General features: G+C 52.9%; 1 protein-coding gene across 4 annotated transcripts in view; it reads left to right on the top strand.

The window, feature by feature from the left end:
* The window catches only part of PRIMA1 (proline rich membrane anchor 1), a 65755-nt gene extending 49467 nt beyond the window's left edge, over positions 1-16288 (top strand). For 3 of the 4 annotated variants that reach the window (XM_069558675.1, XM_069558677.1, XM_069558676.1), the window contains exons 4-5: positions 2410-2539; positions 9170-9920. In XM_069558675.1, coding sequence (XP_069414776.1) covers positions 2410-2539; positions 9170-9398 — 359 coding nt within the window. In that variant the 3' untranslated portion in view covers positions 9399-9920. Of the gene's footprint in view, positions 1-2409; positions 2540-9169; positions 9921-16136 lie in introns of those variants that run through there. The other variant, XM_069558678.1, reaches the window with a different exon arrangement.
* The last annotated feature ends 10020 nt before the right edge of the window (positions 16289-26308 follow it).

Raw genomic sequence — 26308 nt, 5'->3', positions numbered from 1 at the left:
TGGGGTTGGGACCCTGTGTATCCGGCTGCTCTCTTGATGCTCCAGCAATGACCAGTGCTGTGGGCAAGATCTGTGCCCAGTTCCCTGGGGAAACTCAGCCAAGCCAGGGACACCCCACGATGAGCGATTTGGGGAAAGGATTGTGTTTGATGTTTCACAGAAAAAGCATTGAAGAAGTTCATCATGGGGAAACTGAGACTCCTGGATTACCTCTCCCTCATTCTACAGGTTGTCTTTTGAATTCTGTATTCTTTTTTCCGGCAGCGTTGGGTCTCAGTTGAAGCATGCGGGCTCTTCACTGTGGAGCACAGTCTTCTCTAGTTGCAGCTGGCGGGCTTGGTTGCCCTGCGTCATGCAGGATCTTAGCTCCCCAACCAGGGATTGAACCCACATCCCCCGCCTTGCAGGGCTGATTCTTAACCACTGGACCACCAGGGAAGTCCCTTTCTATCTTTTCAGTGTTAGGGTTTCTAAAGGCCTGTGTTTACCAAGGCTGACAGAGTCACATGGCTCAGTGACATCCTCGTCCCAGTCATTTCTTAGGAAACATTTCTGTATCTGCTTGGTCTCAGTGAGGCTCTCAGCTCCACCTCTGGTGACCTTGGCTTCTGTTCATGGGGCTTTAGCACCTGGTCCCTGAGAAGCACATAAAGGCTTCCCAGATCTCCTAATCCAGCTGCAACAAAGCCACAAGATCACTCCTTTCTCTGCATCTTTCCTTGTTCTGAACAAGAGCACAAGGGCTTGGGGAAAATAACACAGCAGTTCCTTACAAAGTTAATCACTCACACACCATAGGGCCCAGTGACCCCATTTCTAGTTATTTAACCAAGAGAAATATGAACATGTCTATACCAAGAAAGCATGTCTATACCCTATTTGTGAGTGTTTACAGCAGCTTTTTTTTACAAAAGTAAAAATTTGCGAACAGCTTATGTATTCATCAATGGTTGAACAGGATAAACAAACTGTGGTATATACATACCATGGAATACTGTTCAGCTGTAACAGAAAGGAACTATTTAAATGTCCAACATTGTGGGTGAATCACAAAAACACTGCTAAATAAAGGAAGCAAGAAAACAGAAAAAACCCAGGCACTGCATGATTCCATTTATGTGAGTTTCAAGAACAAGCAAATCTAATCTGTGATTTTAGAAAGCAGAACAATGGTTGCTTCTGGGGTCAGGACAGACTAGAAGGCACAAGGAAGCTTTCTGGGGTGATAGTGATATTGTGTGTCATGACAGAGGTGTGCTCTACACTGGTGTATGCATTTGTCAAAACTGATCAGATGGTACACTTCAGATGGGTGCATTTCACTATATGTAAATTACACCTTGATGAGTCAAACAACAACAATACCATCAATAATAATATAATAATGAAACCACCCATGGTATCCTTTGGGAAATCATTCACTGATTCCCCACATACTGTTACAGTCTTCATGGTGCCTATTATTAAGTCTAGGGCATAGTTTTGATTCTGTTACACATATTCACACGTCTTGAAGAACTGTCCTGAACTAGTAGTGTCTATATAGCTGTCTATTCGTCCCTCCACCCTCTCCCTCTCCCCTTTTCTCTTTCCCTCACTTCTGTTCCTTTTGCAATTCCAAGCAATTCTTTCCAGTTGGGTGTAGGTCTTCCAAAACCTCTGGGGTAAAGCTGTATGATGTCTCTGCTTTTCTCAGAGCAGAGCAAACCAACTTTGTTGCAAGCTTTGTCTGTACATGGGTCCCCTCACCCAGCCTGTGCCAAAGGGAAGGACGGGTTCTCCCCAAGGACCCCACGGACTGAATAATGACAAGGGTGGTCCTGCAGCAACCCCTGTCATGTGCTCTGTCAATGACTTTTTCAAATTGTGGCCACTGCGCAGGCTGAGACTGCTACCGGTACCCACCACAGGGACCAAACCCAAGAAGAGAGAAAACTTGTCTCTTGCCAAAAAAAAAAAAAAAAATAGCTTAAGAAACTGATGTTGACAGGCCTCCGTTTCTCTCCTCCCTGCCCCTGCCCCCCACCCTGTGTGCTCTGTGAGCCCGACTCCTCACTCCCACCTTCAGAGGAAGCAGATTTAATACCCACGCTGAGAGAAGATGTTCTGTTATTTTTCATGGGAAATTAAACCCGACCCTGCTGTCAAGTTAGCTCATGCCCAGGAAGGATGGATGGCCCAGGGTGCAGTGCTTAACCCCAGCTCAGAGCACGTCACCTGGCTGGGGGCCAACCATGACGTCACCCGCCACTGGGTGGGGGTGGGGATGGCAGGACAGGTTGGAGAGGCTTCATCTGGGTGATGGATGGTGGTGAGGCCAGCCTTGGTGTCATCTACAACGGTTCACCTCTGACACCAGCTTGGACCCACACATCCAGGGGACACTCAGGCTGCTCCTGTCTCTTTCAGCTCCCAACGCTACCTCGTGTCCCGCGGAGGAGAGCTGGTGGTCGGGGCTGGTGATCATCATCGCGGTATGCTGTGCCTCCCTAGTGTTTCTCACTGTGCTTGTCATCATTTGCTACAAAGCCATCAAGAGGTGAGTGTTCACCCAGCTCTGGAGCCAGAGGGGACTCGAACTGGGCTCAGGGCTCCTCCACCCACCTCCACTCGTTTTTGTTTTTTTAATAATAAAAATTGTTAAGCATTTAAGAAGCAGAAAGAATGTACAAAGAACACCAACCTACCTTCACCCTGATTCAATAGTTATCAAGATCTGGCTAATACTTACTGTTTCCTGTTCCTTGTATCTTTTTCTTCGCTGAAGTATATTAAAGTTAATCTCAGATATTATCCCCCACACCCCGTCATTTTAGGGGGTTCTATGAGCATTTGATGAGCACTGATTATATGTCAGGCCGGAGGCAGGATAAAGCTCCTCTACCTGTAAGTGGCAGGCCCCGCTGCCAGGGCCTCACTCCAGACCTGGGAGGATGGAAATAATTCTTGCAGGGTGGGTGATGAATCCCCTGGAGGGGGCACCATGCTGGTTTGGAGCTGGAAATGGGTTTTAGAATCTGATCAAAATTCAGACTCCAGTTCAAGCTATGTGACCAGGAGGAAATCACCTTTCTGGCCCTCAGTTTCCCTATCAGTAAAACGGGGGTAAAGAATAATTATCTTGCCCCCAGGGAGTGGTGAGATGCCCTCTGTGAATGGTCTGCACAATATGTGGCAGTGCTACATGGTCAGCAGTGCCTGGCATAAGTGTGTGCTCACCAAGAGCTGCACCAGCTTCCACTGTTTCCATAGTGGAAGATCAAAAAAAGATGAGAGAGAGGAGCGAGGTTCTCTTGGGAGGAGAAGTAGAGATGCCTTGGAGAAGGTCTTCTGTGAATGCTTTGGCCAACTGATGTGAAGAGCTGACTCACTGGAAAAAGACTTGGATGCTGGGAAAGATTGAGGGCAGGAGGAGAAAGAGGCGGTAGAGGAGGAGATGGTTAGATACCATCAGTGACTCAATGGACTTGAGTTTGAGCAAACTCCAGGAGATACTGAAGAACAGGGAAGCCTGGCATGCTGCAGTTCATGGGGTCCCAAAGTCAGAGACAGTTAGTGACTGAACAACAACAAGGTTGGGTTTCGAAGGATGAATAGGAGTGCTCCCAAAGGGTCATGAATGAACCAAATAGCATATTATCTTTCAGTAACACTTGCTGTTATTTCTCTTAACTACCATCTCGCTTTGATGCTTTTGAACTGTTGTGTTGGAGAAGACTCTTGAGAGTCCCTTGGACATCAGGGAGATCAAACCAGTCAATCCTAAAGAAAATCAATCCTGAATATTCATTGGAAGGACTGATGCTGAAGCTGAAGCTCCAATACTTTGGCTACCTGATGTGAAGAACTGACTCATTTGAAAAGACCCTGATGCTGGGAAGGATTGAAGGCAGGAGGAGAAGGGGATGACAGAGGATGAGATGATTGGATGGCATTACTGATGCAAGGACATGGGTTTGAGCAAACTCTGGGAGATGGCAAAGGACGGGGAAGCCTGGCATGCTGTAGTCCATGGGGTCGCAAAGAGTTGGACATGACTGAGTGACTGAACAACACCATCTCACTTTGCCTTTCAAACAAGGTTATCAGGCACCTTGTTGAGTTGGGGTCTGAAGCTCAATGTTGTTATTGTTGAGGCCTGAGGCCGAGGTGTTACAACACAGTAGCTCTGGCCCCACCCCTCGATTTCCAGTTCTTAGCCTCCTCCCCAAAAATGGCCTCCCTGGCCTTGGGGGACATTCAGTCAGTTCAGTGGCTCAATGTGTACGACTCTTTGTGACCCCATGGACTGCAGCACACCAGGCTTTGGGGGACATTGGGGACAATATAATCAAAAGAGGAACAATAATGTTGCTTGCCAAACACCAGAGGATTTGTTAATATGTTTTTAAGAAAGTATTTTTTTAATTCCCTAAGGCCCAAAGTTAGAGGATCTCTATTGAGCAATCATAAGACCAAAGTTATTTAAACTTTACCCTTTTAATCAGTTGTTCTATGTGATTTCACTTTAATAATTCAAAAACAGAAAGAGTAAACATCAAGTTGGAAGTCTGAAAACCTGCATATGGTCAGGCACCCAGGGCGAAGGGCCTCATCAGGCCAACAGCCGGGATCAGGCAGGAGTCACGTGAACTCTGATGTGGATGAAAAATCGTTTCAGCTGAGAGCCTGCTGCAGCGGAAGGAGGACTTTAAGAAGCAGAGCAGGGCAGGCATTCAAAAGCACCAAGCATCAGGAAGCCCTTGTGATGGGGGTGGGGCTGGGGATATGGGTGTTTTGGGGGGGGGGCGTTGGAGATGAGGGTAGAGGGAGGCTGGAGGAAGCCCCAAGCCTGACGGGGATGTGGTTGTCCCACCAGGTGTAGCTGCTGGCCCATGATTCAGCAGACACAGGGAGCCAATGAAGGTTTTAGGGAAAGTGTTCAAGATCCACCCGGGGCACTGCCAGAGAGTGGGGGCACTAGTCCCCTCAAGGACCCCCTCTCAGAGACAGGCTGCATCATGCTTTCTTTTTTTTAAGATTCTTTTCTTTCCCATATAGACCATTACAGAATACTGAGTAGAGGTCCCTGTGCTTTACAGTAGGTCCTTGCATGCTAAGTTGCTTTAGTCGTATCCAACTCTTTGCCACCCTATGGTTATGGCCTGCCAGGCTCCTCTGTCCACGGAATTCTCCAGGCAAGAATACTGGAATGGGTTGCCATGCCCTCCTCCAAGGAATCTTCTTGACCCAGGGATCAAACCCACCTCTCTTATGTCTCCTGCATTGGCATGTGGATTCTTTACCACTATTGCCACCCGTGAAGCTCTGTAGTCCTTATTAGTTATCGATTAATATTTTATCTATAGAAGTGTGTATATGTCAATCCCAGTCTTCCAATCGATCACTCCAACCCACCCCCTGTTGGGTTTCCCTGGTGGCTGAGTAGAATCCACCAGCCAATGCAAGAGATGCGGGTTCCATCCCTGGGTCAGGAAGATCCCCTGGAGAAGGAAATGGCAACACACTCCGGTATTCTTGCCTGGAAAATCCTATGGACAGAGGAGCCTGGCGGGCTACAGTCCATGGGCTTGAAAAGTGTCAGACACGACTTAAGCGACTGAGCACAAACTTATTAAAAAGATGAGGCATGCATCTTTTCGAATTATGGTTTCAAAATGCATCATCTTTTTAATAAACTGAGGCTCTTCCAAAAGATATGCTTCTGCCTCTTCTCTGCTCCAAAACTCTCCTGAAGAAACGGGCTTCCTGCTCCAACCGTGGGAGGGCTGGGCGAACCTAACAGGAGAAGCAGCTCCCTTGGATGTCTCCGCTCTGTGCTGTGTCCGCCGCGTCTGTCCTGCCGGGCTTGGTTTCCACGGAGCTGGAGGACTCCCGGGAAGGCGAGGGGAGGCACCACCCCACCTCCCGTCAGAGCACCAGAGAAGCCTCCCTTGTCTCCTTCCACCAGCTTTGGGTCTTGGGTCCCGAGGCTGTCAGCCGCCTGGCAAAGCAGATAACTGACTTCAGATGGCTCAGTGGATCGCTTCCAAGGCGTGGATGGGACGCCTTCCGGGGTGTGGGCGGGGCTTCCTCCCCAGGGGGTGTGGGCGGGGCTTCCCCTATCTTGTGGGCGGGGCTCCAGCCAAATGAATGGGCGGAGCTCCCTCCACGGGCTTGGGCAAGTCCTGAGAACAGCAGAATTTCTGAAGCATTTCACGAATAACAGAGGTGCGAGCTGTTAGCACCCCCAGGACAGAGGAGGGACGCAGTACCAGGGAAATCTACAGGGCCTGGAGACTCAAAGAGGGGCTCATCAGCAGGACCTGTGGTTGGAACTGCTGGAGATGCAGCCCTAAAGAACAAGGGCAGGGAGAAAACTCCCCAACCTTTCTCCAGCTCCCAGATATCCTGAGTTGCCGCCCATTGGCTGAAACAGGGGACCCCAGGAGATACCTGCAAAGGTGTCAGCACCCCGGCCCGTGTAGTAAATGGAGCGCAGTCCTTTTCTGTCTTGGGGCCAAAATCTGCACCCTCTTCTGGGGCAAGACCCAGCCCTCTGCCTGTCCAGATCCTCACGGTCCAGAGAGGGCGTCCTAAGATGGATCATCAGTGTCAGGAGTGGGTGCTACTCGCGGCCAGTGGAGGCAACAATAGAGTCTGGTTCTCCCAGGACCCTCCTGGAAGGTAGTTTGACCTGGGGAAGATGGATCAGCCCCTTGTGGGCTGCGGAAGGAGGAGGCAGCAGAAGTTACACCCAGGCAGGACAGCAAACGCCCCCTCCCTGCTCCCCCAGCCGACCTCTGTATGAGACAGCCCGGCCAAGCAGCTGTCTGTGTGCATTTCTCTCCAGAGTAAATGGAGGATTTCTTCTTCACAGTCAATTCTCTTTGGTTAATAATTCATCTGAAACATGCCTTTTCTCTCAGGAAACAAAAGCATTGCATGTCGCTGTGAAACCATTAGAAGGGAAATTCAGTGATAAATCCTGCTTTCTTAAAAAAAAAAAAAGAAAGAAAAAACCCTCTCACAGCCTGGAGTCCTCGAGGAGGACTTCCTAGAGATCTTTGTGAATGGCCGCAACACAGCCTTACGGAGCCAGATTGCTGGAAGGATGGTTCTAGAATCAATTGGGATGGAAAGGAGGTGATTCTGCAGGTGCCAGCTTGGCTTGGCGTGTGGGGTGTGGCCTTGGGGAGGGGAGGACACTGGGGAGCAGAAGCAGACAGAGCACGCCCTCCATGCCCTCGCTAGTCATTGACCTTGATAGCAAGAAGGTGGGGTGTGGTCAGCACTTTCTACATACAGACCCCGCTTCCCAGGTGGCGCTAGTAGGGAAAGAACCCACCTGCCAATGCAGGAGACATAAGAGACACCAGTTTGACCCCTAGGTCGGGAAGATCTCCTGGAGGAGGAAATGGCAACCAGTATTCTTGCCTGGAGAATCCCATGAGCAGAGGAGCCTGGCAGGCTACAGTCCATGGGGTCGCAGAGTCAGACACGACTGAAGTGACTTAGCATGCATGCACACACACACACACACTCAGTGGATCAAATTTCATCCTGTGACTCAACAAACATTCCCAGTGTCCCAGCTCTGCTGGGTGATAAGGTGCTCAGAGAGTATCCAGGTTGGGGAAGCCCAGAGGAAGGGGACCTCACCCAGACCATGGCCCCTGAGAAGTTTTTTTGGACGAGGATGGGCATCCCATGTGTAAACCAGTGGGACTAACACATGCAGTGGCCCCCAAGTCCCCTGTCAACCCAAATTCTGGAGATTTCCCCACCATGGGAGGCCCACACAGTTTGCATTTCAGTGGCTCATTGCCCTGGCTTTGGCGAGAACAACTTCTTTATCCGCAGGCACAGGACGGTCAGGCCCCAGAGCTCTTGGGTGTTCTGGATGTCGTGCTCCATCCAGGCCACCTCCCCACCCAGGGCCTGGCATGTACCTGTCATCAGACTGCAGGACGGCCTGGAGCTGTTTAAAGAACCCAGGACTGGGTATCCAGAGCCCTGCATTCCATTCCCAGCCCCAGCCCAGCTCAGTGGGTATCACTGCCCTCATCTGTAATGTGGGGGAGCCCTCCTAGTCTCTACCCAGCTCCCTAAGCTTTTGTTTCCCAGCCCTGGGATGTTGGCAGGACCAATGCCACTAGGCCCTTCCGCTGCCAGATGTGTAAATACTGGGCCAGGTCCCAGGGCTGTGCTTGGCCTGGGCACTCTGGTAGTGGGCACTTCCAGCACAGCCCCTGGCCTCACTGCCCACACTTCTGCAAGGACACCTGTGTGTTAATCACACCCACCCCACCCACCGCCCCAACAGTTCAGTCACTCAGTCATGTCCGACCCTTTGTGACCTTATGGACTGCAGCACGTCTGGCCTCCCTGTCCATCATCAACTCCCGGAGTTTACTCAAGCTCATGCCCATTGAGTCGGTGATGCCATCCAACCATCTCATCCTCTGTCATCCCCTTCTCCTCCCGCCTTCAATCTTTCCCAGCATCAGGGTCTTTTCTAATGAGTTAGCTCTTCGCATCAGGTGGCCAAAGTATTGGAGCTTCAGCTGCAACATCAGTCCTTCCAATGAACACTCAGGACTGATCTCCTTTAGGATGGACTGGTTGGATCTCCTTGCAGTCCAAGGGAGTCTCAAGAGTCTTCTCCAACACCACAGTTCAAAAAGCATCAATTATTTGGCGCTCAGCTTTCTTTATAGTCCAACTCTCACATCCATACATGACCACTGGAAAAACCATAGCCTTGACTAGACGGACCTTTGTTGTCAAAGTAATATTACAATGGGAGAGTCGTGTCTGGAGGGAAGACCTAGGCTCTGTGAGCAAGGAGGAGGAACCTTGTTCACGGTGAGACAAGGAAAAGCTCCAAGGTGCACGGTGTCCACTGCCCAGGTAGAAGGGCCAGGGAGCACCCCACAGGCATGAGGACTCCCAGCACTGAGGCCGCTGTCCTAGGTGGGTTTGTGGCCTCCACCCTTCATCCGGAGAAGAGACCTGTGTGGCGCAGACATGGCCCCACCCCTCCCAGGCCCCTCCCCGGAGTCATCCCCACTACCCAGGCACCAGAAGAGCGCCCTGCCTCCTTTGGCTGCGCACAGCGTGGGTCCTGCACCCTCTGCCATCGATTAGCCATTAAGTCACTTGACAGCCATTTCCTTCTAATTTACAGGGTATTGGCTGAAAGACCAATAAAAGGCTGTGGAACAGTTTGGCAGACCCTGCAGGCCGCTAATTGCAGACAACGAGCAAGCCTGCGGCTCCTGGGAGCAAGCGGCAGTGTGTGCACGTGCCCGAGCGTTCCCGGGCACGCGCGTCAGCTTTTTGTGGTCAAGTTGCTTCTAGTAGAACAGGCACTTTTGAACACCCAGGTCTGCTTGATGGGCCTTAGGACCCACTGACTGGCACAGACTGCTCACACATATTTATTGAGCACCTACTGTGTGCTGGGGCCTAGACGAGGCATTGGGGATGTAGTGATAAACAAGACTGGCTTCCTGTTTACCTCCTCCAACTGGGGGAAGTAGGTAAAACATATATACACACCAGCAGATTAATAAATGAACTGTTTTAAGAGACTATGAACGCTATGAAGAGGGAAAAAAATGAACCTCAGGGTACTGAGGGGAGGAAGGGAAGGGGGGGAAAGCGAGGTTGCTTCCCCCATCCCAAGTGTCAGGAGTGTCACGCGTGCCCCTTGAGGGGGCTTTATGGTTGGAAAGCATGGTTAGGGCTTTGAATGCTCATCATCACTTTTTAATTCAATTTTTATTTTACTAAAGCAGTACATGCAAGTAATTAAAAAAGTAAAATGAGCCTCAGCCTATTCAGAAAACCAGCAGCCCCCTGATTGTCCCTCTTTCTCCCCCAAATCTCATTTGTAAGAAGCAACCACTTTTTAAAAAATATTAATTTACTTTTTATTTGGCGGTGTCAGGGCTCAGTTGTGGCACATGGTCTCTCCTTGTGCGGCCCAGGCTTAACTGCTCCGTGGTAGGTGGGGTCTTAGTTTCCTGATCAGGGATTATATCCATGTCCCCTGCATTGCAAGGTGAATTCTTAACCCCTGAACCACCAGGGAAGTCCCAAAGGCAACCACTTTTGAGTGTGTGTTGTTTCTTCTGGTATTTCCCTCCATGTTCGAAGTGATATGGATACTCTATATTTTCTGTTGATTTTAAACATTATCCACTGATTTTTCACTATAGAAGGTACAAGATTTAGAAACCTAATACTACTCTGAAATGTATATTACAAAACACATGCCCTCTTCCCAAATGCTTCCTCGAGGTACCTCCAATGAGTGGATCAATGACTACCCAAGGTCCCCTCCATATGACAGTGTATAAATATTATTCACAGCTGAGTCACGTAGTGTACTATGACTAGTTTCCTTCTCTGGAGTTAGCAGTGCCTTCTCCCAATACGTTCAGATACATCAGGTGATCAATTTGTCGGTTCCGTGTTTGTCTGGGAGATTCCGTCCTCCTCTCCAGGTAGACAGTAGCTCTCTGGGCTTGATGTGCAGCCGTTGGGCTATCGTTGTCTTCAGCAGCTTTCCAAGCCCCCCCTCTGGAAACCTGCCACACTCAGCTCTCTCCCTCTCTGTCTCCCACTCCAGTTCTTCGTTTCTTTAGCTTGACTCCATCATAGAAGATGTTTCCAAAGTCTTTCCTGAATCATAGACTCAATAGCAAATCAGTCAGTGAAGTTAGTTTTCTTTTTAGGATTTACATTATTTGGGGAGCTTTGGGGTGCCCCAGCAGAGGGTTAGCTCTTACTGAGTGTGTGGCAAGTTGAGAAGTCGTGGTTCCCCGGGCAGCTGGGAGACTGTGGAGGAGGGCAGAAGAGATCCCTGTGTTATCTGAGCCCGAATACGCCTCCGTGGTCATAGGAGGAAGCTGTAGCCCAGGTCACGGAGGTTTCAGCCTTCCTCTCACATTCTTTGAGGACTCAGGGAGCTGGCCTCCTGGCTTCCAGCTGAATCCTTACTGCTCACTCAAGACCCAGCTCAAACACACCTCAGCAGGTTCTTTGAGTTATAGCTCTCCTTTGATTTGCATTTCTGCTTTCTGCTCTAGGTCAGTTAAAAACTGTTGGTGTTTGCATGTTTGTGTGCTTGTGCGCAAGTGTGTGAGTGACTGTGTGCACACACACATTAGAGGGAGAAGCTGTCGTCCTGTCTCACCCATGTTGTCTCTCTCCCCCACAGCGCCTGGCATGTGCCTGGCAGGTAGTAACTCTTTCACGACTTTCCGTGTCATGAATGGAAGCTTGTTTGTGTACATTTGAGAAATTCCACCTTTAAAACTGACTCATGGTAAAGAATCCACCTGCAATGCAGGAGATCCAGGTTCTGTCCCTGGGTCTGGAAAATTCCCTGGAGAAGGAAATGGCAACCCACTCCAGTATTCTTGCCTGGAGACTCCCACGGGCAGAGGACCCTCACGGGCTACAGTCCTTGGGGTCACAAGAGTCGGACATGATTGAGCAACTAACACCCCTCTCCAAGGGGCCTGCATGCTGTGGCAGGTGATGAAATCCCCTCCCGACGGTAGGAGGCAGGCTTAGGGGCCAGCTGCTCTGTGTGCCTGGGACCCAGTGGGGCCGTGGAGCCCAGGGCTGGCAGATGGGAGACTCAGACAAGTCCCTGCTGCTTAGACCTTTCTATCCCCAAGAAACTCCATTCTCTTGGAACTCAGCTCTCCAGATACACTGGGTCAAGGTCATGGGGCAGGGTAAGGGGATAGCAATTCCTCATACAAGGAGTCCTCAGTGGCTCCCACGGCACTCAGAATAAGATCCAGAGGCCTTGGGACCCGAGTCCCAGAACGTCTGCAGCGCCATCTTTCAGCTGGCTCAGCAGCCATAGCTGAACACGGAAGCCCTGGGCAGGGGGTGGGGATAGGGGCAGTGAACACAGGGGGCTCGACTGAGTGGGGCTGTTCACCAGCCACATGCCTGGCTCACCTTCCATGGTGATGGCAGAGGATTCGGGGCAGGAAATAGGGTGCTGCTTATCATCGTCAGGGGACACCCTCAGAGGCCCAGAAAGGCTGGTTTTGGTTTTTTTTTTGGCTTCTTGACCCAGCTTTGGAGAAGTCTGTGGTGTACAGAGGTGTCTCATGGTGGAACTCTGTGTATGTGAGCGTGCATGGATGCGTATTATTGAGTGCGTATATGGGCATGGATGTGTGTGTGTATGTGTGTACAGTGCATATGTATGCGTGTGTGGATAGGCATGTATGGGTGTATATGTGCGTGTGTGTGTGTGGATGCGTATTATTGAGTGTGTATATGGGCATGGATGTGTGTGTGGTGTGATGTGGTATGTGTGTGTTGGGGGTAGGCCGTGGGGAGGATAAGTACCTTTGGAAGAGGGAGCCTGATACCTTTAACCTCACGTCGCTAAGAACAGACCCTCTGTGGGCTGCGGGACACAAGAAATGAGCCAGCAGCCCCCACTCTCAGGCTCTCAGAGCTATTCTTTGCCTCCTGCTCCCCCCACCCCCCACAGAGCAGGGGGCTGGGGGGGAACCCATCACAGCGCTGTCCGCAGGAACCGCAGGGGGTCCTGGCTCTCCCTGCCCAGGCATTCTGCTGGCAGTGAGCCATCAGGGCCGCCTTCCAAGCAGAGAACATGGGGCGCCCAGGGTGGGAGTTTTCTTGAGGTGGGAGCCCCCCCCCCCCCGGCTACATTTGGGAATCAGACATGGAGCCAAGGGAAATCTCACTTTCCTTTTTCTTGGTTTTAGGAACCAGGCCATGTAGGCAGCCGTGTGTGCCCAGCTTTTCCCGCACCCAGGCAGAGGGGCCTTTCTCTGATTTAGCAGGAACCCCCAGGTGGCTCACAGGGGGCGGGGCTGGGTCCCAACCAGCCCTCCTAGCACTCAGGAGCCCCAGGGGGTGCACATCAGGTAGGGAGTCTCTGCAGCCTGGAGGCCGCTGGCAACGGGAGCAGCTCTGCACTGACCGCTTTCCCACTGCGTCGTCCTGAGGGCTAACATGCACTTAGGGAGCACTTACTGTACGCCAGAGGCTCCTTGAAGGGCTTGACATGCATTAACGTATTTTTTTAATCCTCCCCATAGGACTATGAAATGGACTCTGTTGTTGTGCCCATTTTATAGACCAGGAAACTGAGGCATGGTGAGGTTAAGTGACTTGTCCACGGTTACACAGCCAGAAAGTGGGAGAGCTGGGTTTAGTGAGCCAGACATCTGCTTCCCAGCCCTTCCGCAGCATCACTCTAAAGTGCTGTGCTGAGAGAGAGGATGGGGATGAGGGCGGGTGTTCAAGGCAGAGCATTGTCCTGCTGTAGGTAAAATTCCAGTGTCCACCAGGCTCCAGTGAATCGCAGAAGGGCTTCGGGAATGGGCTGGGGCAGCGGCCCAGGGAGCAGAGTGGCTGACAGCTCAGCTCCATGGGGGAGGGGAGCAGACCAAGTGTACTCAGGAGAGCCCTTGGGACAGCCCATTCTCCCCTCACCATGCCCAGGCTCTTGGACTGCTCCTGAGAGGTGCTGCGCTAGCCAAAAGTTGCCCTCTTTGCTGGATGGAGCCCCCACTGAGACCCCCTTTCCTGCCTGAGAAGCTGGCTGAGCCATTGAGAAGGCATTGAGAATCCCCCTGGGATTCTCTCCTGGTCCTGACCCCAGTGCCCCTCCAGCCACCATACCCTCCACCCAAGCCCCAGGAATGGGGGTCTCACAGCCAGCAGCCTGGCTTTAGAAATGTCTCCTCTCCTCCTGGCAGAAGGAGTCTTGCTCATTTCCTACCCTGTCCCTAAAAAGGGCTGGAACTCCGTGCCCGCCGGGCTCTACCCATCTCCCTGTAAGTTCCAGGATTCCTTCATCTTGGCATTATCTACCCTCAAAGGCCCTTAAGCCTCATCTCCCCTGACCTTACCTGTTTCAGGTGACTGCTCAGAGCCTAGCCCAAGACTGAATATTTATCAGGGAGAAAAGCAGAAAAATCTTTGGGCCCAGAGATTTTTGTGGGGAGAGTGGGCAGAGTTTTTTGTCTTTATTTTCTGGAATTCTGATTCTGACGAAATCCCTCTATGTTAATGATAAATTTAGGAATGTCAGTTAAGTCCCTGCAGGGCCTCATGTTGGGGGCCACACAGGATCTCACTGTAAGAAAATGCACCCCCCACCCCAAATTTTCCAGGTCAGGTAGACCTCACTGAGTCAGAAATCAAGCCCACACAGCAAGGTCAGAACTGCTTGAGGCCCCTGGAAAGGGGTGGGTGGGAGAGAGGAAGAGTAAGAGAAACAGAGGGAGAAAGGCCCCTGGGAGAGGGAGACTCAGAGTCTGTCATTTCCAGGAGCCCATCACAAACAAGGCAACTCATCGGAGCCTTTTCTGAGTTCCAGAAAGCGTCTGTGAGCATCTATAGGAATGGGGTTTTGGAGACCCTAGAACGCGCCATGTGCTGGATTAAAGCAAGATGACACAGGCTTCTGGGAGCGGGGTCTTGAGAACTTTGGGGGATCTCTAAGAGGAGGGTGGCAGAGGGCCTTCCCAAGGTGATTGAACCACAGGACCCATTTGGGGATGGAGGCTAGGGAAGGCCCGCTTTATCATCAGTAGCAGCAGAATGGTGATTCAGTGGAAAGGCGTCTGGGTCAAGACATGGTAGGAGTGAGTGGAGCTCCAAGCCCCACCACAAACTGGGGGAGGGTCATCGGGCAAGTCACAGCTCTCCCAAAGCCTCAGCTTCCCCATGAAATGAATCTCGCAACTTCAGGCCTGGCTTCTTCAGGGGAACATTGTGAGAGGGGACAAGACAACCTGTGGCTGCTCATCGTGTCGCCTCTGAACAGGCCTGATAGTCCCATTCCCCTGAAACTGCTGATAACCACCGCACAGACCCCGCCTCCCCTAGACTAATCGCCAACAGCCTGATCCCACAGGCATCAAACTGTCACTGCCTACCAGTCCTCCTGCTGGGTTTGGGGAGGCGCTAGGGACATTTGAGAAGGCAGAAGCAATCAATCCCTAGGCTTTCAATGATGACCATAAACATTCAGTTTAGTCAACACACAATGAAGGCCAGTTCAGGCTCAGCCCCAGCATTTTTGGGGATACAGAAGGTGACCGAGCTGCCACCTCTTAGGCCTCAGGTCCACCCAAGTGACAGCAGGATTGTGCCATGGGGTCAGGCTACACAGCATGTAAGGCGTGGACCCATCAGGAGGCTGTGGTCACTCAGGCCTGGGGCCGGGAGCTAAAGCCTTTCTGAACCCCAAAAGAGAGGAGGTGGAATCCGAGCCAGGCCGGAAAGCAATGCTGCGAATTCAGTCTCAGCAAGTGAGCACAAGCCTTCTCAAAGCTTCCCTCCCAGCCTTCCCCATGCCCGGCGTGCCTAGGAGGAATGGCTCCTGGGGTTAAAGGGCCTTTGAAATGAGCTTCCAGTGGTGCAACAGGAAGTGTCTGAGAACCGCGGGTGTGCACTGATTTAGTTTGGTCATTCACCATCACCATTATGATCACTGCCATCCATCACTAGCATTACCGTCGCTGTCAGCACCACTGTCCACTCCACCACCAGCATTACCGTCAGCGTCAGCACCACCGCCTCCATTACCACCTCCACCGTCTCCGCTCACCATCACCACTGCCTTTACCATCGATACCGCCACCCCTATCATCACCATCCCCACCTCCACCGCCATGACCACCAACAGCACTACCTCCACCCGCCTCATCACATTTTCCTCTTGCCTTTGACCACCCAGAGGTAAGACTACAAAGCCCAACCACAAGCACCTCGCCTCTTTTAACTCTCTGCACCCCAAACATTCGTCTTCATGTCGATTTGCTCATATCAGAGATCAACCGAAGGCTGACCAGAGTTTATACCAAGCTGAGCACACATTGTGGTTTGTCCAGAACAGTTCCAAGTCACACCTATTTTCCCTGCTTTGTTATTCACGATCCCCATATGCCTGACATAGCATATGGTTACCTTATAACATAAGACCACAAGGACTAGCACCCCAAGGATGCTGACCTGGACCAGAGCCTGGTAGGGTAACTGGGAGGGTAAGATATGCCCCCACCAGCCACTGATAAACTAATGGATGTCCCTGCCTCCCCCTCCTTTGCCTTCCCCACTTCTCCACCTGCCCCCAGGAAACCCCTGAGAAAAGAGGAGAACGGCACTGGCGTTGCTGAGTACCCTATGACTTCCTCGCAGAGCAGCAAAGGGGTGGACGCGAACAGCGCTGTTGTGTGAGTCCGTAGGCCCTGGACTGCTGGCCAGAGGGACGCCTTGGTGGCACTAGTGGACGCGGAAAAGCAGGTGGACACGAGCTGACACTGGGCTTGTCCAGGACTTCATCACCTTGCAGGCTTCGAGCCTCCCAAAGGAGAAAGCCTCCTTTGCCCAGCCTCACCCCTTGATTAGCCCACAGCACGGATGCCGCGGACACCAGGCTGAGCCAGGCTCACCGGCAGGCAGCCTCCGGGGTAACACCACCATCCGAGGACCCATGTCTCTTCCTCATCTTGTGTCTGATCCGCGGACTGTCCCCCAGCTTGTGCCCAAAGCCCACACCCCAAGAAGGCCGGGAGCCTGTCTGCTGGGGCGAAGAGGCGCCCCCGCCCCTGTTGCCTAAAGGAAACCTCCCCTCCCCACCAGGAAGCCCCCCTGCATCTTCCCTGACCACGCCGTTCCCGACAGAAGCCATGGGCGCAGCCACGAGACGTCCCCGTTCAAAGGTGCTCCCACCCATCTTCCCACCGCGCCGTCGCCGTCTCAGTCTTCAGGGCCTGCCTTCTCCCTCCCATCTCCATCACAGGGCCCTGGCTCCTGACTCCCCGCCACGGGGGGCTGTGCACCCCACCTGCAGAGTCCGGACTGAGCCGAGAAGCCTGTCACACCCCCGGGCGGGGTCTGATCATCCAGGGCAAAACAACACCCTGAACCCAGGCCCAGAGCCCCAGAAGGATGGGGGCCACTACCCCTGTCCTCACACTCACTCCCACACCTGACCCTCAGAGGAACCGACGCTTCCCTGTGAGCCAGGCCCCGCCTTCCCCTGGCGGAGGCCACCCCCGTGCCAAACCCACCACTGCCGCTCCTGCCTGGGCCCCCCAGCCTGGCGCTGGGCCCCCGACGCTCCCTGAGGCCTGGTGCTCAGACCCTCCCCTGAGAGCCCCCAGGCCTGCGTCATCCTGAGGGAGCCAGTGTGCTTGAAAGTCCCTTGTTCTGAAAGTGCTGAGCCCTCTGGAGTGGTTGCTGAATGAAGGGAAGGAAAGGAGATGGGAGGAGAGGGATGCTCCAGGCCTGGTGACCCCCGTCTACTGGCCGAGTGACCCCCACCTGCCAGCCTGTTTCTCCGGCGGCCAGTCACCCTGTGGGCACATTACTGGGGCCCTGGAGACAGCAGCCCTGTGCTTTTGCACTCCCGGAGGGTTGTGAGAACACTCCTGGCCCCTTGGTCCCCTCACCCTCCACGCACTTGCTGAGAGGAACCCTTCACAGCCAGAGGCTCTGCTCTCTGGCTATGTAGGGTCCAAGCCGGGGACCCCGTCTGCCTCCCAGACCGCAGGTGTCGGTTGTTCTCTGGAGGGTGTTTGGGCCACAGGTGAGACTTTCACATCCAGGGGAGACGGACTGAAAACCAGTCCCCGTTTGGGCCGAACCTTGAAACATCCATCGTCCGGGAGCCCTGGTGCCCACGGAGGTGTCTGTGTGCCGAGAGCAGGGGAGAGGGTGAATGCGCGTGACCTTGGCCCAGGGCCTGTCGCCAGGTCAGTGGGTGCAGGCTGAGGACAGGCGCAGGGCAGAGCCTCCCAGAAGGGGTCTTCCCTTCTTTTCAGTGATCCCCATGTGAGGGCTGGGTTTGGCTCTGGACTGGCTTTTGCTCTCCCTGTGGGCCCCCTGTGCGCCTTAGCACAGGGCCACTCCCTGCCCCCTCCCAGTGGGTAGTTGACGGTAGGTACTCTGGTTCGTGCCCTCCACTTGCCAAGGATGCAGAGCTGAGTGACAGGCAGGCCAGAGGCTGTGGGCCCTCAGCAGGACAGACCCCACCCCAGCATACTTTCCTCACTGCCTGCAGCTCCTGCGGAGTCCCCGCCTGTTCCCTGAGCAGACACCCAGGCAGGATCCCAGCTCGATGCACACACTTTCCTGGGTCCAGAAGTGATGGAGAGCGTCTTTGGCCAGAGGGAAGAATCCTGGCTAAGCGGTCGTGGAGTCCTGGGCAGTCAGTCCGGGGGGGACATCGATGGAGGCTGGGCGCACCCCAGCTTTTGCAAAAGCCCACTGATCCCACCTTCCCCAACCTGAGCTTAAACCTGAGTGGCTCAGATTTTGCAGTTAACTTAATCCTCCAGCCCCAGCCAGGCTCCCCATCAGGATCTCCAGAAAACCATCAGTCCTTCACTCTGGAGCCAGTATCTGCTTCCCTGGGGACACACAGCCCGGGCTCTCCGTGCAAAGCTAACATTTGCACATAAATTCCCCCAAATTGAGTTTGTCAAATCTCCTCTCACCCAGTCTTTTCTTCTTTACTAAGAAAAGGCCCCAGTTTTAAAAGGAAAATTCACTTGAGAACAAACCCAGAACCGGCCATTTGGAAGACAGCCCTCACGGGTGCAGGGAGAGAGCCCCCGTGAATTTTCAGCTTAAGCAACAGAAGATCCCTAAAACCGCCCAGCCTGCTATTTGAGCTTAAACTTAAATTTCAGGAACGTATCTTCAGCCCCTCAACACGGACCAATCCTCAGGCTAGTCTGAATTTTCGAGAATGAAAGGCACATTCCTTTTCTGCATTTTCTCAAATAGGTATTTTTCGACCGTCTCCTGTCAAGCCCAGCTTTAGAATGGCATATAGGATCTTCCAGAGGTTTCAGGTGTTGCTTAGATGCTTCTAAAGCAAGTTTTGGAAGAAAGACTAATAGCTGTAAAAATAAACATATATATTATATACAGTTATATATATTTAAAGAGATATCTATCTATATACATATATAATTACTATACTCTCTGAATCTGTACAAAGTATGATTTCAACAGCCCAGGTAGTGTGCGATATCTAATGCATGAATGTAAATACCCTGAGACCTGCCTTCCTCACGGTTGCTAAGAGTGCATGGGAAGACGGCTCCTGTTCCCAGTTCTGACTCGAAGGACCAATACACACGTCAGTGCCCTCCTGTCCACCACCGAGCCTCTGATGTCGACTCTGTGCTGAGATGTTGTGCAGGAAGCAAGACAGGCAGCGTGGGGGGTGGGCTACATGCTGCTTACGAGGAAGAAAGCACCATGCCTTTTTATTTTCAATAAAAATATACTTATGAAGATGGCTGTCTGTTGTTACTTGTGGTGGGGGCTTGGCCCCAGGCAGAGTGGGAAGGAGCGAGCAGACGGTGCACAGGTGTGGTCCTCCCTTGAGGATACCTGGGACGCCTGGTCTTGGTCCCTTGCCTGCCTGGTTTCTATATGGTTTCCTCGTAATTCCCCAAGGTTGGCATTTATGGGGATTCCTAGGTACTCAGCTTTTCCCTCACCCCCGATCCGGCCACCTTGATCCTTGACTCAATCGAGAGGAGGCTGGTCAACCATCCTAGTTTGCCTGGGACTGGGAGGTTTTCCTAAAATGTTGAACCTTCGGTGCTGAAACTGGAAAAGTGGCAGGCAGATTGGACGAGCCAGTCACTCATTTGACAAGTTCTCGGAATCATGGGGGGGGTCAAGATCCCGCGGGCCACGCTGGAGGGGAGATGGCTAGAGCTGTGGACAGTGGCAGGGCTCCTGCTATGTCCTTCTCTGGTCCAGACCTTGGCTCCCACGTCGGTCTGCAGTGCCCCCTCACCCAGCTGCTCAGAGGGCTGTGGTGGCCGGCCCTGCACCCCCAAGCAGACGGGTCCCATCCCTGCAGGAGCAGTCCTGTTTCCCCGGACTTTTGGAGGGAAGGGGTTTCTCTCTGATTGGCAGGGTGAGATGGAAAGAGAAAGCAGCTGCCCTGCAGCCTCATCAGTTTTATCTGAGGATTGAGGCAACAGTTTGGAGACAGCCAAGGTCACGCAGACACAGACAGTGGGTGGGGCTGGGGTTTGCATGCAGACGTGAGTGTCTTCAGCACACAGTGCTAGACATGACTGAGGGGACCCCAGCCCAGACTATCTGCCCACAGGTGGGGCGCCGCAAGGCCCCATCACCTCTACATGTGTCCCCATGGCTTCAGAGTCAGCTCCACGGAGGCAATCGGGAGGGCTCTGTGTGCCCAGTGTTGGGGGTTCAGAGTGCTCTCCAACCTGACAGCTCAGGGGGATGTTGGCTCAGCACAGGGTCTCAGGAGGAAAGGGCCCTGGGATCAGGGCAGAGAGGGGAATCCACGGAGGTTCCCATTGAGAGCCAGGAGGTTGTCATCTCAGTGGTACCCCCTGGAATTCCACAAGCTGTCATTTGCTGTATCCTGGCATACAGTGGGCCCTCAGTGGACAGTGGCCATCACTGCTGTCATTAATAAGCTGCCATCTGGGCCACAGCAAGAGCTCTTCTATCCACTGGCGGCCCACTAGGGTCCCCCCAGGGGAGATTCAGTGGAACACTTCGGGCCTTGTTACTGTGGCCCTGCATTCCAGCCTGGTTAAACTCATGGTAGGAAACCCCGAGGCCAACCAGGCAGGAGGCAGGCGACACCAGGCCTGTGTGCGAGGCGCTGCCGACTCCTGCAGGGGCCCGGGGTGGGGGGGGGGGGTGGGGGAGTGGGGCGCGGGAGTGGCAGCAGGAAGCAGGCCCCGGCCTGGGAGAGGGGGCAGGGAGGGGCCGAGGACTGGGGCTGGGGAGCCGTCAGCACAGAGAGACAGAGTCCCCTGCCTCGTCCCGTCTCCACCTGCATCTCTGGGGCTTTATGCCAAGATTCCAGCTCCAGGGACCACCACGGCAAACAGCAGCATATGCTCTGCTCACCTGCCGGCTTCATGCCCACCCATGAGCCTCCCACCTCCTGCTCGGGGTCCTGCTGCTGCCACCCCGGTGTGAGACACAGTGAGATCCACAGGTCCCCCGGGAAGCCCCCCGGAGGCATGCTGGAATGACTGCCCCTGACCGAGGCAGGGTGGCCATTCTTCCTTCTCGGCAACACCGCACTGAGACACACCGAGTGTGACATCTCAGAAGGTGGTTCGGTGAGTGGGAGCGAACAGTGGTGCTTAATTCCAGGTGGTGGCCTCCCCAAGGCCTCATCTTGGGGCGCACACACCCACCCTGCCTGACTAGTGACCAGCCCCACCAGACACTCACTTTCCTCCTCCACTCTCCCCTGCCCCCCCATCCCCACCCAGGCCCTAAATGCCTTTGAGTTCCCCTATCCCTTGCCCCCAGTTTGTTGCTGTTGTTGTTCAGACACTAAGACGTGTTTGACTCTTTGCAACCCCATGGATGGCAGCACACCAGGCTTCCTTGTCCTTCACTGTCTCCAAGTTTGCTCAGACTCCCATGTCCATTGAGTGGGTGATGCTGTCTAACCATCTCATCCTCTGCTGCCCTCTTCTCCTTTTGCCTTCAATCTTTCCCAGCATCCGGGTCTTTTAAAATAAGTCAGCTCTTCATATCAGGTGGCCAAAATATTGGAGCTTCAGCTTCAGCATCAGTCCTTTCAATGAATATTCAGGGCTGATTTCTTTCACGGTTGACTGGTTGGATCTCCTTGCTGTCCAAGGAACTCTCAAGAGTCTTTTCCAACACCACAACCCAAAAGCATCAATACTGCGGCGCTATGGCATCGATGGACGCGAGTCTGAGTGACCTCCGGGAGTTGGTGATGGACAGGGAGGCCTGGCGTGCTGTGATTCATGGAGTCGCAAAGAGTCGGACACAACTGAGCAACTGAACCGAACTGAACTAAGTCTTCTTTATGGTCCAACTCTCACATCCATACATGACTACTGGAAAAACCATAGCTTTGACTGTACAGACCTTTGTCAGCAAAGTGATGTCTTTGCTTTTAATATGTGGTCTAGGTTTGCAGTAAAGAATCTGCCTGCAATACTGAACACCCAGGTTCCATCCCTGGGTTGAGGAGATCCCTTGGAGAAGGAAATGGCTATTCACTCCAGTGTTCTTGCCTGGAGAATTCAAGGACAGAGGAGCCTGGTGGGTTGTACAGAGTCGGACACAACTGAGTGATTAACACCTTCACTTTCACTAGGTCTGTCCTAACTTTCCTCCCAAGGAGCAAGTGTCTTTTAATTTCATGGCTACAGTCACCATCACAGTGATTTTGGAGCCCAAGCAAAGAAAATCTGTCACTGCTTCCACTTTTTTCCCTTCTATCTGCTTGAAGTGATGGGACCGGATGCCATGATCTTCGTTCTCTCAATGTTGAGTTTTAAGCCAGTTTTTTCACTCTCCTCATTTACCCTCATCAAGAAACTCTTTAGTTCCGCTTCACTTTCTGCCATTTAATACTGGCACCTGGACTCTAAGGATGCCCTCAACCCCAGAGAAGGACCCAGAGATGGGCCTGATCCACAGTTGGCCCCTCCTCTCTCACCCTTCAAGGAGGTCTCGCCTCAGTCACGCGGGCCGCAGACTTGGGAAGCCCCTCTACCAAAGGTGAGCCATCCTTACTAGGCCCCCCGGGAGTAGTGAGGGCTCCTGGAAAACAGAGGGGCCTGCAGGGCTTCCCAGAACAACGTGAATGGCAACCCGGGGCCTCCCGCCTCCCCGTGGCCGGAAGCATGTAGCCTGCTTCTCCCTGCCAGGCCCGTTCCAGTGCTCCCTGTGGGGAGCAGTGGCCCGAGGCGCCCTTGGAGCCCAAGTGCCTGACTGTGGACCTCACGCTTGATGGCTCTCTGTGGATGACTGGTTGGCATCAAGAGGGTCTTCCCGGGATGGCTGCTCAGGGACAGGAAGCAGAACTCTGCCCCCATGAGCTTGCGCTGGGCTCTCACCCTATAGCCGTCTGGTGGGCATGCTCACCACTGATGAGGCTGCAAGGTGCTCATTCAGTCATTCCCTTGACAGAAGCCTTTGACTTTTGACCTCAGCCCAGTGCTCCTGCACTCATGCCACACCCTTATTTCTTCCAGGAGTATTCCTCAGGGGGTAGGGGGTCGTTTCCTATTGACTAACCACAGCCAGGGCCATCTAGAGCCAACAGAGAACGGTGAACCCCAAAAGGGAGGGGGTCCAGGCTTAATCCCTCTTCTCTTCGGAGCTTGCTGAGGGCAAGCATGCTCCTTTGCTTTTGGCCAAGGCAAGCACAAGCCACCCTTCTCAAAGGTAGTGAGTGTGTACTGCCTGCCAGCCAAGAGGGGCTGTCAGGAAATCCTCCCAGAGCAAAGTGACTTGCTGTCTCCACCATTAGAAATCAGAAGCAAGCACAAAATTTGGTTTGCTGCTCTTCCTGTCCCCTCCCGGCACGCCTGAATTTTTTCAAAAATGTCCTCCTTTTCAGACTCACCGATACATGAAAATAACCCAATTATTAAACAGAGTCAGGCACCCCACACACCCCTCCCTGCAAAGAAAGAGGTGCTCTGATGGGGGGCAGGCAGGTCAGGGGATGTCAGAGTACAGGGCACTGCCCCCTTGATGTGAGACCAGCCCAGTGTCTACCCAGGAAGACAAGGGGTCCAGAGGGTGGTAACAACAGAGCCCACCATATGGATCATCTCCAGTGAGGCCGCTGTGAACCTGTCCTCAAGGAGAAGGGCTGACGAGTAGGGGCCCCCTGTCCTGTGGAATTCCAGGGGGCTGGCTTCACACCACTGACTTTTTGCCTGGAGCTTTGCCCTCAGCCTTTCAAGTGGGATATATTATCAGGGGTTCATACATTCTCTGTGAGAACTTAATTTTCTATATCATTTTTATGTCAAACTAAAAATAAGTAGAATAAGCATGTGTGGGTCCTAGGAATGAGTACATAAAATTTCAGGCCCACAGTCATGCTCACTGCCCAGCGATGATAAACAGCACCATTTTAGTTGTCAAGGGTGATGAGAAAAGAAGTTGGCCAGGCGCTGTGGCTGGCTTGCCTCCCCCCGGCCGGGCCTCTCAGCGGAATCCCTCTCGTCTGTCTGGCACACCCTCTCAGGGAGCTCATCCCGTCTGCTTTCACCTCCCCTCAAATGCATACCATGCCCCCATCATCCCCAGACCTGAGCGCACCCGACTGCACACTTGCTGTCCTGGGGCATCTTGTCAAGCCCAGAAGGATTCCTGACTCTCGCCCATGACCTCTCTTCACCCCATCGTCCTCACCTCCACACCTGGCCTCTTCCACCACCACTGTTTCTCTGCCCAAACCCTGACAATCGGCCTTTATTCCTCCTTGCCTTTCAAATGGGACATGTTCTCAGGGATGAACATCTGCCCGTGGCCCATAAGCCACAGGTCTTCCCAGGTGGCGCTAAGGGTAAAGAACCCACCTGCCAACACAGGAGATGTAAGAGATGCAGGTTAGATCCCTGGGCCGGGAAGACGCCCTGGAGAAGGAACGGCAGCCCACTCCAGGATTCTTGCCTGGAGCATCCCACAGACAGAGGAGCCTGGAGGGCCCCTGTCCATAGGGTTGCAAAGAGTCAAACGTGACTGAAGTGACTTAGCACGCATGCACGCACACAATAAGCCAGCAAGTCCTATCAACGTGGTCTCCAAAACACTTAAATCTGTCTGCCTAACTGTCTGCCTCGGAGAAGGCAATGGCACCCCACTCCAGTACTCTTGCCTGGGAAATCCCACGGATGGAGGAGCCTTGTAGGCTACAGTCCATGGGGTTGCTAAGAGTCGGACACGACTGAGAGACTTCACTTTCACTTTTCACTTTCATGCATTGGGGAAGGAAATGGAAACTCACTCCAGTATTCTTGCCTGGAGAATCCCAGGGATGGGGAAGCCTGGTGGACTGCCGTCTCTGGGGTTGCACAGAGTCGGACACGACTGAACGACTTAGCAGCAGCAGCAGCAGCAACTGTCTGCCTAATCTATCTCCCCATCACCCCCCATCCAAGCCACCATCACTTCCCTCCTGGACCACAAAGAAAACCCCTGCCTGGGTGCTCTGCTTCTACACTGCCACCCCTAGGATCCTTCCCACAAAAGCCAGAAGGGTCCTTACAAAACATACATCAGATCATACATGAGTTAAAATCCTGCCCTTGACATTTTTCACACTTAAAAGCCATACTCCTTACACTGGCTCAAAAAGCCTCTGCTTCTCCTGTACCCACACCCCTGTCACCCTTTCTCCCAGACTCTCCTTCCCCTTGGTCACCTTGTCCTCTCTGAGCCACTCATATATGCCAGCCCCTCGCCATTTGAGGTCTTTGCAGCCACTCTTTCTCTGATTATCAGCTGTGGCTCTCTTCAACCACCCCTAGTCCTCTTTAAATGTCACCTTAGTTTAATTTTAATAAGGTGCGTCTCACCAGCTAAGGGCTTCCCTAATAGCTCAGTTGGTAAAGAATCCGCCAGCAATACGGGAGACCTGGGTTCGATCCCTGGATTGGGAAGATCCCCTGCAGAAGGGACAGGCTACCCACTCCAGTACTGTGGCCTGGAGAATTCCGTGGACTGTATAGTCCATGGGGTCGCAAAGAGTTGAACACGACTGAGCGATTCTCACTTTCACTTTTTTCACCAGCTAAGGACACTTGTTGATAAGTGTATGCATCTCCTGTCTTTCCTCTCCCATATAAAGTAAGGTGTATGAGGACAGGGGCCTACTCTACTTTTGGGTCTTGAAAGTTAAAGTGGAAAAGTGGAAATGAAAGTCGCTCAGTCATGTTTGACTCTTTGCAGCCCCATGGACTATATAGTCCATGGAATTCTCCAGGCCAGAATACTGGAGTGGGTAGCCTTTCCCTTCTCCAGGGGATCTTCCCAACCCAGAGATCGAACCCAGGTCTTCTGCATTGCAGGCGGATTCTTTACCAGCTGAGCCACCAGGGAAGCCCTTTAGGGTCTTAGTCATTGCCAAGTCTCCAGACTCCCGAAGTGATTGGCACCAGACATATTTGTAGAGTTAATTAAATGATTATTTAGTTATGGGTTACACATTTAACACTGTACACGTAGCATCAAGAAGAGAATATAGCATTTTATTCCACATAACTGTTCAGAGACCCCATCTCATTGAATATGGACGGGAGCAGTTGAGGGAACAGGAAAACCTGAATTGGCTAACTGTTGGTGTTTGGGCCTCCTCCAGTCTAACTGGTCTCTTTTGGATGACTCTATCTCGTTGGTGTACGTACTCAGACTGAGAACTGTCTCCTCAGGCCTAGTCCCCTCCAGGAGGCACCCAGGCGGGTTCTGAGTGGGAGTCTGTGGTCACAGGAAGAGTCAG

This window comes from Ovis canadensis, chromosome 18, assembly GCF_042477335.2.
Source record: "Ovis canadensis isolate MfBH-ARS-UI-01 breed Bighorn chromosome 18, ARS-UI_OviCan_v2, whole genome shotgun sequence".
In the NCBI taxonomy this organism is placed as follows: Eukaryota; Metazoa; Chordata; class Mammalia; order Artiodactyla; family Bovidae; genus Ovis; species Ovis canadensis.
The sequence above is the reverse complement of the archived record's forward strand: the minus strand, read 5'-3'. Positions and strand labels throughout refer to the sequence as shown.